Source organism: Opisthorchis viverrini (assembly GCF_000715545.1).
Source record: "Opisthorchis viverrini unplaced genomic scaffold opera_v5_13, whole genome shotgun sequence".
Taxonomy (NCBI): Eukaryota; Metazoa; Platyhelminthes; class Trematoda; order Opisthorchiida; family Opisthorchiidae; genus Opisthorchis; species Opisthorchis viverrini.
Window position 1 is genome coordinate 2,444,601 of NW_008751669.1, and position 16,596 is coordinate 2,461,196.

The window sequence follows — 16,596 nt, forward strand, 5'->3', positions numbered from 1 at the left end:
GGTGAGGTGAGTGTAAAAAATGCAGTTTGTTTTGGGGATGAGGATAACCTGACACTTGAAGGAACGCTTTGGTGAACTTCTATGTGGTTTAATGAGAGTGAAAAAAATGCAGTTTGTTTTGGGGATGAGGATAACCTGACACTTGAAGGAACGCTTTGGTGAACTTCTATGTGTAAAAGTTTAATGAGGTTCGTGGTACCGGGTACCTCAGTGTTGGTATGCACGTGTTACACGAAACAGCCGCAATATGTCAAATAGAATAAAGTTCATTGATATCTGCCTGCCGCGTGAGTGCCGAAGCCCCAGTACAAGTGGACACGCAAGCATCTGCAAGATTGTTACAAACCATTACGGAAGCCTCAGCTAACTGATCAAATCATGCTCTATCATTTCACCCCAAAACATGTTCGGCTCCTCAGTCATACCGCAAGCTAACAGTGCCAGCAGTTTACAGACTACTTGTTTACCTCCTAGCTCCCAATTCCTAAATTAACTGATCGGTGAACGACATCCCCCAGAAAGCACTGCTGTGGCGCGATCTACAGGAGTGAGCATTATCCCCTAAATCTGGAGACAATGGACAGATGAAGCCAACGCATTGACGTAAGCTACCGCTAATCACTACTGCACCATGATGCGTGGGCCAGTTAGTAGTTCTCAGCAAGATTCTTGATAGTTGTACCTTTGATTTTTCCCCTCTGTTTAAACTCGGCATTAGAGACTTGCAGGTTGCATCAACCACCGCTTTGGGCAAACCGCATGTAGATTATGCACTCTATACAGACTTCCAGTGAATCCATCAGTGTTAATCAGTAGGCTCATTTCAGATGCAACCCGAAGACTCAACGACGTCTGACCTCCGTAAATGTGTTTCTGGCTTGGACCAACTGGTCGTTTTTCAGCTGACAATGCCCTATTTGGGCCAAAGTGAACCGGTATTTTCAAGGAACTACATGGTTACATCTCATAACTTCTCGCAGACTGATGACTGGTCGTCAATTTTATTCGCCGCAATCGCCTTGAGGTTACGTTGAAATCTGAAGAGTGGTTTGCTGTCTGCGGGGGCCGACCAACGTTGTCAGGAGATGCCTGAATCATTCAATATGCAGCATTCTCTGGCAATCGTAGTCTATCCATCGACCAGTTGTGTTCGTGAATTTATGGGACGTAAAATATCAGTTACTGTGGATAAATTAATTCTAGGCGGAAAAATGTACTTGATACTTGTTGTACGGCATGGTTTTCAGTAGTATTCTTTTTTCTCCGGGAAACTACCTCATTTTAGATTAAAAAAAGTAAGAAGGAATTTGAATAAAGTTCGGGAACACTCGTATTTACCGACTTCAAAAACAGCGTAAGCCCGAGAAACACTAAATCAAACGAACAATTCAATCTACTTATAACCAGGTTAACCTCGGAATGACGTTGTGTGCTTATGGACATTCATGCAGAACATTCTTCAGGACAGAATGTCAAACAAAACATTGACCGCAATATTTGTGACATTTGATGTCACATAATTCACACTGTGTGTACACTTGGTTGTACTTGCGTCATCTAGTCTTTGTCCAGCACAATTTTTTTGTGTGCGTTTGAACCCATTGTACCTGATACCGAACAATAAATTATTCCAACAACTGACGTTTCCCAGCATTACCACTTCCATCAGGTGGACAGTCCTAAAATTGGTGAAATATTTATCAAGCATTGATGTCTGGAACGTCGATATTGTATTCATACCTATCTGGATGCATAACTCGATCAAGCTACTTCGTACTTTTTTTTATTTCTTCCATACTGTTCACCAGTAACTCGATATTTTGCTATTGGCTATTGTCTGGTGAGCTGTTATTCGGTCATTTTTCTGTTTATTAGGATTCGGGCTATTCGTTTTCTTGTTTTCATCAGCAACTGATACCGTACTCCACGAAAAACTACGAGTTGTTTCGATTTCTATGTGTTGCCGCATCACGAGGTCAGACAATTGTGCTGGAGAATTACTTCCCTTGTGGGTCTAAGTGATCTCCGTAAGAATTCCAACAAGGTCACCCTCCCAACAACATTTACATCCCAGCTTCTGATGTGTCATAAAAATGCCAAAAGGGTGTTTTCCTTTCCAACATATGTATATTTTGATGCGTGGGAATGTTTTTAGGCTTTAAATGCGAGTTTCCTACCGCAGCTCAAGTCCTGAATTACCATATAGCCATATCGATTGTCTTGAGCTGCAAGATGTGATCCATGTTCTCCCACTCCATCTGACGTAGAAGCAATCTATGCTGATAACAAGATAACCACATCAAGGTTAAAACTAGATCAATATCGTATCCTGGCATCACAGCACCAAAATGTTTTTTAAACCAAGTTTCAACATTTTCGGCCATACGAAATCCTATATTTTACAATCCATAGTTCCAAGCAAATCACTGTGAATCTGACAGTTTGCTGTTCATAAACTAGCAAACCTCTGTAATAACTATGCGGACTGCAGTGAATTTCACGTGCATGTAACCCGATCGGGTGTCTAAGTGTCGAAAGGGCGAACGAGTTTCAGTAAATTTGTGATGCAACTGATCTGCATTTTTCCGAGTCTAATGGTTTAATTCGCACCTGCTTGATACCCGCTGTGAATTTCCATGACCGATTAGTAGTACCACAACCTGTACAGTTTGTAGCAAATTTTGTTCTAGATGATGTACCAAAATGAATAAAAGCTAACCGGTGATTTGAAGTTGCAACGTAAAAGTATGGAGACTCGAAGATTATGTACACTACAGATGAGTTATTTTTGAAGTTCGCAGGTGGTTTGAGAACAACTTTCCCGGGCGACCCCGTGTTTAATAGAACAGGAAAAGCGAAAATGAAAAAAATACCTCAAAGATAGTTGACAAGTTTACATTCGTCCTCATGTTCCAGGCGAACCCAAATTCGAATGAAAAGGTACTGTGATATTTCAAGTGTCGTATCAAGTGAAACATGTGGAGGCTTGTTGCAGCGAAAGAATCGACTGGATTCAATTGAGTCTCCCGTCAAAACCAATGAGAGTTGGCAATGTGCATAAAATGGGGTTCGGGTCAGCTGGATGTTGATCAGGTGGAGGCTGATCTGCTCGGCGAACTTGGCAGCTGACTTGCAAACGTTTCGTCAGCCTGCGAGGAGGTACCGTCTGTGAAAGTTCATTGGTATAGTGACGAAAAGTTTGCAAGCCAGTTGTCAAGCTCAGTTAGTAGGTCAACGTCCACGTGACCAAAGGCCAATGAAAATATTTGGGGACATACTTTTTTGTTCGTCAACACGCATATGTCGTTCATTCTCTACCTTCTATTAGTGAAATTTCTGGTGGGAATGAAATAGCCAACCGAAAGAGAAGTTCATGAAATCCCGCGAAATCAGTCCGTGTTAAGACTGGAGTCAGGTGAAGTCACGGCTCTTAATTGTAGCTGGCTGAATTCAGGCGGCTGTCTACTGTCTAGTTACGAGCTGAGCCCGTCTGACCAGAGACCCGAGGTTGTCTGTGTGATTGGGTGTGACGCGTTCAACCACACCTGAAAACAACAATAATTCGACGCTCGATACGTCGCAAGTAAGTGGCGACCAGCCGACAGCCAGCTTGCAAGAAAATGAATTTACAGTGTTGCCCCTAACTTGATCAATGTAAAATCTGTGGTGCTTCAGAATGCCGCTAGAGCATCTGATTACAGTACTGAGTGTGTAAATGAAAAGTTTATAGTCTGTATGAACCTGGAGAATGTTTGTCCCCTGATAACTGTTTTGAACTGCCGGATTCACGTTAGCTGCCATGACCGCTATGACTAAGACTGCTAAGACCAGTAGGGGCATCGACCAAGCAATCTATGGTGCATTAATAGTCAGATCATTTAAAATGACAGTCATCCTAAATGAATCATCAATTATTAATCGTGGAATCCAAGCAGTTTTCTGGGGATTTACCTTCATCCAACTCAAAAGCCCGAATTCGGGCTAAGCACAACAAGTTATAAGTGAGGCTTTTGAGGCCCACCGCGAAGTTTGGGCCTGCACGTCAACATCAAAGATATGCATTAGCATGGGAGCGCTTCGAAATTGAATGCTAGCCTACTGGTGATATTTTCACTAGTATTTTATCAAAAAGGGACACAATACACCTTTTGTTTTTGAAGCTAACTACTGAACAGGAAATCTTAATGGAAAGCATGTATTCAGGTTAAGCTTGATAACTAACCGAAGTACAGTTCGACTGGACATGTTCCATGCATCTTAAACATTCTTTTGTATGTATGACCTTCCCCTTTGACCATCGCCCTCATAACCAGTGGAAACAGTATAGACTATAGTTTATGTACTCAAGACATTTTCTCTACTCTTTTCACCCAATTTAGACTGTGAGAAACACTAAAAGACAGAAAGATGCTACCGTGTGTCACTGGTTTGTGTGTTTCTGCAGGCATTTGAACGAGGCGTCAATCCCGTGCTTCGAACGTCATTTAAGCCATCCTGCAGGAGTCACGTGATACGATTGCGTGAAGCATGAACCAAGGCTGCATGTGACCGACTATCCCGTGTGAACTTAAAAACTCCATGATAGAATACAAACGTACTTGTTGTCGGAACTACGACTTAACTGATAAAAGGTACGAGTAAAGTTCACCTATTTCGATCGTCTTAGTGTTTGCCTCATATTTTGCAATGACACTCTGCAGAGAAAAAAAACCAAAAGCAGAATTTCGAGAGCTTCCTTCAGACAAGCGAATGCTGAACAAAATTAAACAAGTAGTTTATTGGCTTCTGGAGGACTGGAATTATCTGGAAAGCTAACGAAGACAATACCACATGCAAGAGGTTACAACATTCGTATTCACCTAGCCGTCATACATTCAAGGCTTTCGATTAATTTCTAAACACTACTTTCAGCAAACTGAACCATAAACGATCTGACCTGGTGAATCTATGCCAAACAACAAGAATTCTTGGTCCGTTAGCAAAACATAGACCACCTATTCTGGCCATAAAACAGAGCCCACAAATACAAGCGTACGTGCGGAAGCATTTTCTTCAGCAGAAGAGAAAGACAGCTACGTATAAAATCATTAGAGATTCAAATGAAATAACCTCTTTTGGCTGTTGGTAAACAGTTCAGGAGGTTCATAACGAAATATCTGGTAGATATCACCTGCAGTGGTACAATGGATGTGTCTTCCATTGTTAGCCGCCAGAAAAGCGTCATTACAGACCACGCGGGTTGCGCAATTGAAGCCAAGCCAGTCCGTTCAAAAGGATATGGTCACTCTTACCTGGATAAAACTACTAAGAAAACATAAGCACTCATTTCCGTCCCCGCCCGCTTTACCTGGGCTTCCTTGAACGCTGCTAACAGAGGAAGTGACTCAGCTGAAATTCCTCAAACAAAAGTTGCGCAAAAAAGACGGTTTCTTCAAAAACTCAGTTTTATTGCCTCAGTGAGATCCACAATATGTTTATCTAGTCATAGGCTGGCTACTCATTGACTATAGGCGCATTGTTGTGAAGACCTGGATCGAATATTGCTGTCCGTTTTCCTACTTAAACAATTGATTGAACATCTCTTGCTAACTTTACTACCTGAACAACTGCTCCAACTACACACATACCTGCAGCCATATTTCGTAAGACATCCGTTTTCTATGACTTGATGGGTATTATTTTCTGGAAAACAATCGGTTTGATCAAATTTATGTCATAGAAATGTACAGTTAATTGTCGGAAAATTTACGATACACCTCGCATTTGCATCACTCTTGGTTAGTTACAGTGAAGCATGTTTTCACAGCCTCCGAGGTGATTGTCCACGCTGTACTGGGAAAATTTTTTTAGACTGCCTGGTAAAAATAACTGGAGAAAAGGCCAAACCGAACGAACGTATTTTACTACAGATATGCTGCAGTTTGGCCGGTAATAACCACGAGTATCTAACGGTCTCATAGTAATCCCTTGTACAATGTGGGTTCTCGCTCGATAGATTTTGAATAAGCGTAAGTCTGACTGATCTTCTGCCTCGGTCAAATGGTCACTTTCAAACACGACAGAGGAGACTGGTTGTTGGTTGTCAGACGTGGAGGTAAACTTCCTTAAAATGATCACCAGACGCGTTCACCACCCGTGGTCTGTTCCTGGATTAACATCCTTTACAAGTTTGTGGGACGACGACATTTTTCACAATACTCAAAAGGGGAATTAACTACATAACCTAGAGTTATGTCCGTCAGCTTTCGGTCCCGAGGGTGATCTTATGATGGGCAGGTGGTACAACCACTTACATTTTCGAACAACAAATCCATAATACGAGGACACCATTCTCAAAATATTCGTTGCAATATTGACCTTCTGCAGCAAAATAAAACCTAATTTGCATATACTAGGGGACAACATGTAACACTGTTACTTTTGGAATATAGTCTAAAGTGCATCAGTTCGGTCTGTGATACGGAAATATATGGAAATATAAATCGGGTACACATCTAGTAACCTCCTACCCTAAACTGGAGAAGACCCAAAAACGATACGGGGTTCAGCTTATTAATACTTTCAGTAAATCTTGTCTGTACATTAAAACCTTTTTCACTTTGGCTAAACTGGAAGCTACATATTCTCGAAACCTCCTTCTAAGAAAATCTATTTTTTTCCTAACTGTTCACATGTGGATAAGAACTGAAGATGAAGATAAGTGCGTGCAGAGGGTATGCCCTGTACGTGATGAGATCTCGAACATTGAGCTCGAGGTGGCTTAGTGAGTAAGGCGCGAAATGACTGCCCAGAAATTCTGTGGTTCGAACCCAACCTAGGCTTCTCGACCATTCTTGTCTAGGTTTGAGCAGCCTGGAAGTATCTCATGTATCGCACATTCTTCAAGTGGAATGGCAACAAGATTACTAATGACTGTTACAACTGTACGATTATTCTTATCTTTATCAGTATTGGTTCATATTCTTCAAATTGTGCTACTATTTCGTACACCTGATAAACGTGAAGGGTGTTTATTGGATCAGTACGCAGGTAACCCAGGCTTAACTACGGATTAGTTTTAACTACAGGCTAAATAGTGTCCCGGCGGACGTGTTGGATTAATACGACAACCTAGCGAATGTTATGCCAGATAAAAACATTTAGGATACTGACCAAGAGCTTGCATTGTGTATTTGAGTTTAGGAGATATAATAGCTTCTTCGATAACCAAACTGTGTTCCCTCTATGATTCTGTGGATTTCTTAATGTGCCAGCGAAGTGCAAAACAGGAAACTTACTGTACCATTTCCGCGAATAATGAATTCCCCTTGGTAGCTGTTTGCGTAGTTCGAGTAGTGTGTTTACGGACCCTTGTTTTGTTGTATTTTTACTTTTGACCTGTACATCTGGCAGGCGGACTAAAGTTCGACTAAATACACTCATATGCATATTGCACTGATGTTAATGTTGGATCCAAACGAATATCGTATATGCGACGTCAGTCAACGCTATCTGTAACACAAGGGACGTCTCACGTTTCGGTTTGCACGATATTCACGATATTACAGTATATTTTGTATTTGCCAACCTCTTTTCGCCTATCTGATGAATCCCAAGTACCATAAAATTGGTTATGGACTGTCAAAGATTTTTCAGCAACCTTATGGCTTATATCTTCGTCATACAGAAGTATTCAGTTTAGATCGAGACCTTTTCTCCTATGTAAGCTGAACGTTTGCCGAAAACAATCAGCAAAGTCTACTTTACTCTTCTGGGACTATCTTCGTAGTGCAAAATCTACGTAATTTTGAGTAGATTTGAACAAAGTTCAGCAAATTTTATCTAGATAAAGTGGAAACAGTAACAGGATCAGTAACAGGAACGATGTTTTTAAGGAATTGCAGGAAACTAGTGATAGGAAACTAGTGGTAGTCTTCTGAGTTTAATAATCTCAATTTCTCTAGAATGCCAGGAAATCACCCAATTGGGAGTTTCAGCGCATTAGTGGGAAAAAGTTGAGCATGACGTCACAAGAGGGAATTCCAAATATTGCTTTCTAAATTATATTGCCATGATGATTTATGTTGTATCACATGGCCGGCTGATGGTTTTGTTGAGTGACCATTTTAAAATAGAATTCCTTTCCCAAAATAAATTTACTTTAATTGGATTTTCTTTGAGAGGATATTATAACATGAAGACGCTCCAACAAAACCGTTTGCGCCGATGGCGTACGCACACTTCGAACTACAAACTAAACCCCCTTCTCGGATAAATAGTTTTTTCCAACTGACTGCTAGGTATCATAACACGCTGAACCTCCATAATACTTTCACCATGGGACCACTAGTAAACGGCTAGAACATAAGTATTTGTCGGTTTTTATGACTTATACGGACATACCGTGAATTCCTCCCCCTGAACTATCTCCCATTACGGTGTAGGGAGAGCCGAAGAAACCGTGGTGACCTTCGGATGTTACTAACGAGTAGGAACAACTGGGACTGAACTTCTCCATTTCGTCAGCTCGAATAAGAAGTTGCTTCATAACAGCAATGGTTATTAGCTGCTAACGTCAAGATGATGTAAGCAGGAATNGGAAGTGGAAAAAACCAAACCGTTCATTTGTAACACCCTTCCGGTGCCTAGCTGCCATGCCACCCAAGAGAAGGACGAGAGGTCGGATACTGTCAGGATGCCCAAGTCTAGAGAGCGAAAGTTGAGAGACAGAGGTCGGTTTCGAACCACGGAATTTATGGTCAGTAAATCTGCACTCTAACCACTAAGGCACCTTGCCTTAAGCTGGGAGAATACCATCAAAGTGAACTTACAGCTGTCAAACATGACTCGTTAGCGATAAACAGGAGAACGTGCCTATTTCAAGTCCATTGCTCCGTCGATAAGGAATTTTTACCGCGAAGTTGCACTAGAAACTGGTTGAAATTTCGTTTTTGAGAGTAGTGTTTGCTAAAGGCCCATTGACGAAACAGTTGTGATGCCAGCAGCATGACCTATGTAATCTCGGAATTCCTAGAAGAATGTTCGCTGAGAAGCTATGCTTACCCGGACTTCCTTCAAGGAGGTCACCTATCCAATCCATAAACTTTGCATATCTTGATCCATGGTCCTGACAGGAGAAAGGAGAACGAGATTCCGGAAGCATGTTGCTCCATTATAAACCTCGCAAATCGGCATGTAGAACTCGACACGGTCTACGCAACACCGTCAAATTTACCTCACGACCGATTGTCAGACGTCTGAGTCTACTGAATCCATGGAAGTTGAAAAACTGACAAGATAAAAGTAGCCGATTCGACAAATTAATTAGTCAATCATTATCAAAGGTCTACCGCTGGTTAACAAGACCTATGTAAGCAGGCGATCTGCACTGTCCATTGACTGCACCTAACAAAATGCCATTAGAAGACGCTGCTCCAATCTACTAACCACGTATTATGTCATCTCAACTGGTGACAAAATTTTGAAACTAAACTGTCTACCTCAGCAAGCGTTAAAGAAATTCGATTTGATTACGCTTCCCAGTCCACAATGAATTTCTGTATATCCCTCTCGATATTGGCTCGTCTAACAGTTTAGTCAGAGTGACATCTTCACAGTAAATTTCAAATGCATGACAAAGCTGCTGTACAACTTTTGTATCTCATGATGCTTTGTACAGCCCGGTTGTCCAACGGCAATACAGACGCCTGGTCCATTTACTTTCCAATACATGTAATGCCTCTGAATTGAACAGACTGTGACAGCCTCGGGACCTGACTCGGGACCGACTGATTCAACAGCTATCTGATACTAAGCCTGGTTAAGGCAAATATTTTCCCATGACTAGGAGGTTTCTCTAGAGCCGGTTGCACTTTGAATTGCACAAAAGCAGAGTTCTTGTTTCAGTCAGCACCATTAATCAATCCTTGTTGTGAAAACTCCCTTGGGACCCTTGTCTGTTAGTGATTTATTCCCAAAGGATTCCATTATTACTTCCTGGATGCATTCTGATCGCTACTGCCACTATCCTAGCGTTCAACTTAGTATTAGTAATTGCGAGTTCCTTAGCTGTACACGGCGTTTGTGGACGGCTGCTGTCTATGTGCATGGTCTCCATGCCGGGTAGTCCGATTATTCCATTCCATTTACGTCCCTCTGAACGATTCTGGCGTTTAGTCCATCTATGAGGAATGGACTACCGGTTGGCCGAATGAATGTGACGAAAGGTGGAAAATATACGCAGAATTCCATCTGCTCAGCTTCTAGGTGGGGGCATTACAACAACATTCGCGCTGGCAAGAATAATGAAAAGTCGTTTTAGCGGGTAAAGAAATAATACAGTTTGATTCATTCAACATTATTCCTTTCACATGACTGACAATTGTAGATTCAAATACATGTGCCCAACAATTATCTTGTGGAGTTACATACCAACAGATTGTGTATCCTGTAGTCTTGATTGATCAGGCAACCGGGGATTCCAGATCCGTCTTCGTTTCAACATGCACTAGCATATTAGTTTTAAGTGGTCCCTGAGTCTTTCGGTAAATAGTGCACACTGTAGCCAATAAAATCGATACCCGAGCCGAATTGGGTTCAGATTCAGTTGTGACATCACTTTTGATGTTCAAATTCTTGAGTGGAATCGACAACTCCAATAAAGGACAGACCTAATCTGATATTATAATCCGTTGCCAGACGACCAGCGGTTGAATACGGTTGGATACTGATGACTTTCGGTAAATGTCACATCTGTGGGTGCTTCCTCTTCAAGACAAGTGCTTTAATAGACATCTAGCAACGAACGTATTAGGTGTGCTGCAAATGGAAGATATAAAGCTCGATAAAAGGTGGTGTTGTCCACTGTGAACCGGCTAGTTATCTGCTTTACTTTGGAGACATTTAAAGATTCGGTGATTGTAGAGCAGTATGGACCAGTGAACTGTTTATCGAAATGGAAGAGCAAGTTGTCCTCGATTTCAGCATCAGTTACCATACAACAGTGGTTAGTTAACCTGTTATAATTAGTCAACCCATATTTTGAAAGCTACTTTCAAGTCCTTTAACCAGCTGAAACATTTGAGTCTATAAGTATCACGCATCTTCTCATGATTCGTGTCATTTTCCGCTAGTCCATCACCCAACTGTAGGTTTTTGTGGAATACACTGTAAACATGTCAACGTTCCCTCTGCTGCGTCAAAAAGCGAGTACCCCTTTAGCGAATATACACTCATCTGCAAACTAATTTGGTTCTTTCGAGAGACCCACCTGGAACCCGGCTGAATCTCTCGTACATCATAAACGAGAGATTCACCCGGGTTCCAGGTGGGGCTCTCGAAAGAACCAAATTAGTTTGCAGATGAGTGTATATTCGCTAAAGTGGTACTCGCTTTTTGCCTTATGAGTAGTACATTACAAATATACGAGTACCACTTTGTTCAGAGTGCCGTTTGCTTCGTAAAGCCCTCCTTGCTTAGTCTTATGTGGATTGAGGACGATGCCAGAGCCCTTCGGATAATGACTTGACTTCCCAGTCAACCCAGTCAGGTTAGTAATTGCCATCAGTCCAGTGAGGCCCTTGGAATAGACAAATCAGTGTCTGGTGGTGTATAGCAGTTCATACTATTAATGGCGTTCTTGCATCATAGCTATCGCTTTCAGTGAGTAGTTCTAACTCCCTACCATACAGGAGAAACAGAGCCACTGGACTTCGTGAACCGATCGGGCTGTTCCTTCCAACGAGTGCCTAATGGTTATCTATTATTTCCAGCCTCCGTAAAGCTGGAACCACTGCATTTTTGGTTCACGGGTCTTAAGCTATAACCACCGAAAGGGAAACTTAACTGTTCACCTTATACTCGCGCTAACTTCAATGGCGAAATTCTAAACAAAATCTGGGGTTGCGGTGAGATGTCCTTCGGATTCCCTCATGGTAGATCTATTTAAAAGTAATTATGAAAATCAACAAGTAAGTCTGCGCGTTGCATCATGTACACCGTCCTGGCATTATGTAAACGACACAATTGCTCCTGCAGGTGTTAAAATTAGCCAAACCGTTTTGCCGAACATTTTCGGTTTAGTTCGTAGTTATATAAAGTTTACTCTACAACTTTGAAGTGAAAGGACAATTTATTTTTTTGTCATTGGAATCTGCACATTTTTTTCGATACATATCAAAAATACGTGTAATTGTCGTTCCACACATATGTGCCCTCCCCTTCATTTGAATTAAGGGCTAACTAGGGCAGCGGATCGAAGGCCTTTGTCCAAGAAAGATTCCTCCGAACTCGAATAGCTTGGAACAATACAGTATTCAATGACTGGGTCAAAAAAACGTCTGACAACAAGTGAATGATAATTTTGCGCATTCACCAATTGTATGTTCATCGGTACATTCGGGACCTACCTACCGGACTATCGAACTGCAAAGTATCAGAGGTATGCAGTTTTTAATTTGGCCATTTATCTCAAAGATATTTTTGATAATGCGATTTGCTTTTTTGGAGCCAGACACGACAAAAGTCACCCGATTCTTGTTGTGTGATTAAAAAATTCTTGAAACATGTTTCCGGTTGATCTTAGCGTTTTCCAGACGATTGTCGCCGTGGTGAGTAAAGCAACATATCAAATTAGTAATAATCACTTCGTTATCGTATTCTGCTTCTAGCCGCAGGTGTGATGTGGAACTACTTGCAGTTGTTCAAATTTCATTCCAGGTGACCATGGTTTTGCGTCAGCACGATTCATCACGTTTTTAATATTTTTCCGTTTAGAGATCTCAGAACTGAACAGCATGCGGAATTTGTGTAGCACATTCAGTTGAGTCTGTCGTGAAAACCAGATTGGTGTATAAATGAGTGTGTTTTTCCTAATTTTTATGTTTGTCCGTTATTTTTCCATTTCACACCAAGTAGTGCTGCCATTTGCAGTCACTTTAGTCCTTTTTCTCATGTCGGTGTGAACTAGCGTGTCTTAATTCAACACAGCTTGGTTGAAGAAAAATCGGAGATCTCAGTCGGTTGGTTTATGGGCCCCTAATTTGTACATTTTTCTCAACCGACTACCTGGATAATTCAAGTCTGGGTATAGGGTGGATTTTGTGAGCGGAATGGCTAGCCAAACACTACAAAACTTGGGCCAATCGATCACTTTTACCTATCAAGAATACGGTTCAGACCCACGGACCATTGCTCAGGTTCTAGCAGCCCCGAAGGAAAGGATAGCAAAACTGTTGTACTTATTTTTTCGCCCGTACAAGTTAGGTCATTGTGTTATCTCCCCCGATGGTCCACCAACCCGTTCACACGTTTTAAGACGCTTGTCACAGCCCACTGAGTGGTTCCCATAGAGCATATTCACCAATGAACCCCACTGCACCACCGCAATCCTCAGGCCGGTTAGTTTTTTACCGTTCGGTGGGGTGCAAATACAGTTTCTTAATTCCACCTCTTCTTAAATGCGCTGGATACTATGTTCGAAAGCTGAACACCACATTAAATCTATGGCTTACTATAACGGCTGGACTTAGGTGAAAAAAGATTGGGGCTCAGTGAGTTAAACTGAAGCGGTTTAACTATAGCTTCTCCACAATCGTCTGGCACTCCCAGACTTGGCTTCCTCAAACGAAAGGTATGCATCAACCATCATCGTGTTTCGTCTGAACGAGGAAGCGTTCGAATGTTGCATGCCGCCCGCGGTGATAGACATTGAGTTTACTTTCACGAGCATATGCTTGCTATGCCATGGTTATAGCGCAGTGAAGTCTCCTTCCGAAGTACGACTTATTTATAAAAGCATCATGTGACGATAGCTCAAAATTCACTAACAGACTAAGATTGGTTTCTCCCTGCTCACCGTTCATCACATGGGAGCTGTCCTTGGGACATCAGAACCCAAATGGAACAGAAACGTGGTGAATTGTCTTCTTTTGAGCTGTTCAAATCAGTCAATTATATCCTCAGTTTCCTGTAGCAACACTAACTTGATGAGCCCCAAGTAGACGGAAACCCTTCGTAGTTTGCCATACTAATTATTATAAACGTTGGTGACTTTCTTCGCGACAAACGTTTGAAGTGTGCACTGCAGATAACGCGTAAAAATATCAATATGCTTTTGACTACAAAATTCTCCATCGAGCATTAATTTCGTCGTATCTGTCTGCTCAGAAGTATGGCTTACGTTTTGTGAAATCTGTAGAGTTACGTTTTATTTGCGAGTAAGCAGCTGAGCATAAATCACTTGATCATCTTTTTGAAATCTTCGTATTTTCTTGTTTTTGAAATATACATGTCGATCTTCAACACATCGGTGCAAATTTACGGTTGTACACGTCACCCTTCCTGGAGGTGTTGTTCACAAAGATGGCACGAACCAAGCAAACTGCCTGCAAGAATGCTGGTTGGAAGGCCCCGAGGAAGCTGCTCACGACCGAAGCCACGCGCAATAGTGCATCAGCCACCGGGGTGTGAATAAGCCCCATCGCTACAGGCCTGGGGCCTTCCCTCTACTTGAGATCCGCCCTTACCAGAAGTCTACTGAGCTGCTCATCCGTAAACTGCCCTTCGAACGCCTGGTGAAGGGACTCGCTCAAGACTTCAAGGCCGACCTCAGGCTCCAGAGCTTGGGTGTCTCCTCCCTACAGGAAGCCAGCAAGGCATACTTGGTTGGTCTGTTCGAGAACACTAACCTGTATGCTATTCATGCTGAACAGGTCACGACCATGCCCAAGGACATACAGTTTGCACGCCGCATCCGTAGTGAGCGGGCTTAAATCGGCACCAACCGTGCTTAGGATTAACAACTTTGCCGCGAAGGCAGTACAGAGAAACGCTGCCTACACCACACATCCTTGCTTGATGAAATTCACAGATAAATATATAGTTAGAGCCCCACACTGCCATGAACAGCTATATAATGGATCGCAGCAGAAAGGTGTAGGTTGTTGAATAGGTTGCTAAATGTTCTTCAGTAACTTTCTGGACAGTGCGTTCCGCCTAGACAGTATACTTCGATACCTAGAATCTCTTCCCCAGCACTTGCGTGGCGGCACTTGTGCAGCACATTCAGTCAAAGAGTATCATAGACGAGAGTTTCAGTTAAGATTCAGTTGAGCCTCCTATAAACTACAAATTACTGTGCAAATGAGTGTACTTCGCGGAGAGGAATTTCACTAGAACTAACCTCGTCGACTGGACTTCGCTGCTGATGGAAATGCAGCACTACTTTTTGGTTGTTACTCGACGGGTGCAGGTGTGGGTAGAGGTGTGTGTGTGCACCGTAGAGAAAACGCGACAATGAGATGCTAGCAATTGGTCTTCCATCCATTCATTCAAATCGATGTGTCCACACCTCGACCAATCGAGAGCGTGGTGTGACACGTGACGACATCCCACTATCCGACGGAGGGCAGCAACACCCATATTGCGGTGTCAGCTGTTAACGGCCGGGTAACTGGACGGAAACCTAGTTTTCTGAGGGCATTTTGACCAAAAATTTCGAAAGTAAAGCATGCACAATTGTCTGACGTTGGTGGATTATACGTGGCGAGATGGAGATGAGAGTGAGCTTCCATCACCAAACAGCCAAGCTGCATTACGTTGGAGGCGAATAGCACGATCTTTGGACGAAAATTCATCCGTTCATGGCCCGCTGAGCAAGAGTGAAGACGGAACCCTTTCCCGCACTCGACATTCATTCCGAAGTGATTTGGTCATTGGATCTGAACGTCGTACAACAACTCAAACCAGTCGCAGCCGACAAGACTCGATGCTTTTGCTCTCCAGTCGACAACGTCCAACGTACGCAACCTCTCGATCGGCGCATAGGGGACTCAGCAGAGTATGGGCTCCAGTCGGTCATTGCCGTTATCTACTCGATCGTGATCCACGAACCGGTGAAATTCAATGGAGTCCCGAATCCAATGCAATTGTCTGTAGCCCAAGGTAAATTCCTCCCAAGTGTTTACTGCATCAAGTGTCAGTGCTGGCTCACTTAAAGGTCACGGAAATTACTTCTTCAGTTAGTAGCTGAATACAAAATTTATTGTTGTTAGACACTCCACAGGAGATGAGCGTTTTCATAACGCGAGTCACGGAACTACTGAATGACTTTTGCCGGGAAAGAAATTTATGGTGGGGAACAAGTCCAATCAGTGTGTACTGGAAACAAAGTTTATTGTAGTTCCTGGTACTATGATTTCAGAAATATGCTTGGATTGATGGGCATTCTTATGCTGTGGTCTGCTCTGATTAGCCAGTTGCGGATCTCTTTGATTTGCGTTCTCTTATACTCTTATTGGCTTTTTGCACAGACTCCCATTGGCCCTCCTAACAACTGGAATTAAAGTTCTTACTGCTTCTACCGAAGGGAAAGACTTATGCTTTTCCCACTCGGGAATTACGAAATCTGTCGCAGGTTAATATCGGTACATTCACTCAGTGAAAGTGTTGCCTTGGAGTCTTGCTTTCCAGGGCGCACAGACAATTAGACATATTATATATATATATATATATGTACATATATAATATATATATATATATATGTTCATTCGTTATTCCTTGCAGCTGCTAGTATGTGCGAGTTGGAATCAGATAGCACACCAGCTCCATTGGCAACTT

At 42.4% G+C, this 16,596-nt stretch overlaps 2 protein-coding genes across 2 annotated transcripts in view; both read left to right on the forward strand.

The window, feature by feature from the left end:
• T265_01255 (hypothetical protein) overlaps nt 1-14,750 on the forward strand; it is a gene marked incomplete at both ends in the record, with an annotated part of 39,455 nt that extends 24,705 nt beyond the window's left edge. Inside the window, one exon of the mRNA XM_009165240.1 lies at nt 14,508-14,750. Within this exon, the coding sequence (XP_009163504.1) occupies nt 14,508-14,750 (243 nt within the window). The remainder of the gene's footprint in view (nt 1-14,507) is intronic.
• A 737-nt stretch (nt 14,751-15,487) lies between these two features.
• The window catches only part of T265_01256 (hypothetical protein), a gene marked incomplete at both ends in the record, with an annotated part of 33,760 nt that continues 32,651 nt past the window's right edge, over nt 15,488-16,596 (forward strand). The window contains one exon of the mRNA XM_009165241.1: nt 15,488-15,921. Within this exon, the coding sequence (XP_009163505.1) occupies nt 15,488-15,921 (434 nt within the window). The remainder of the gene's footprint in view (nt 15,922-16,596) is intronic.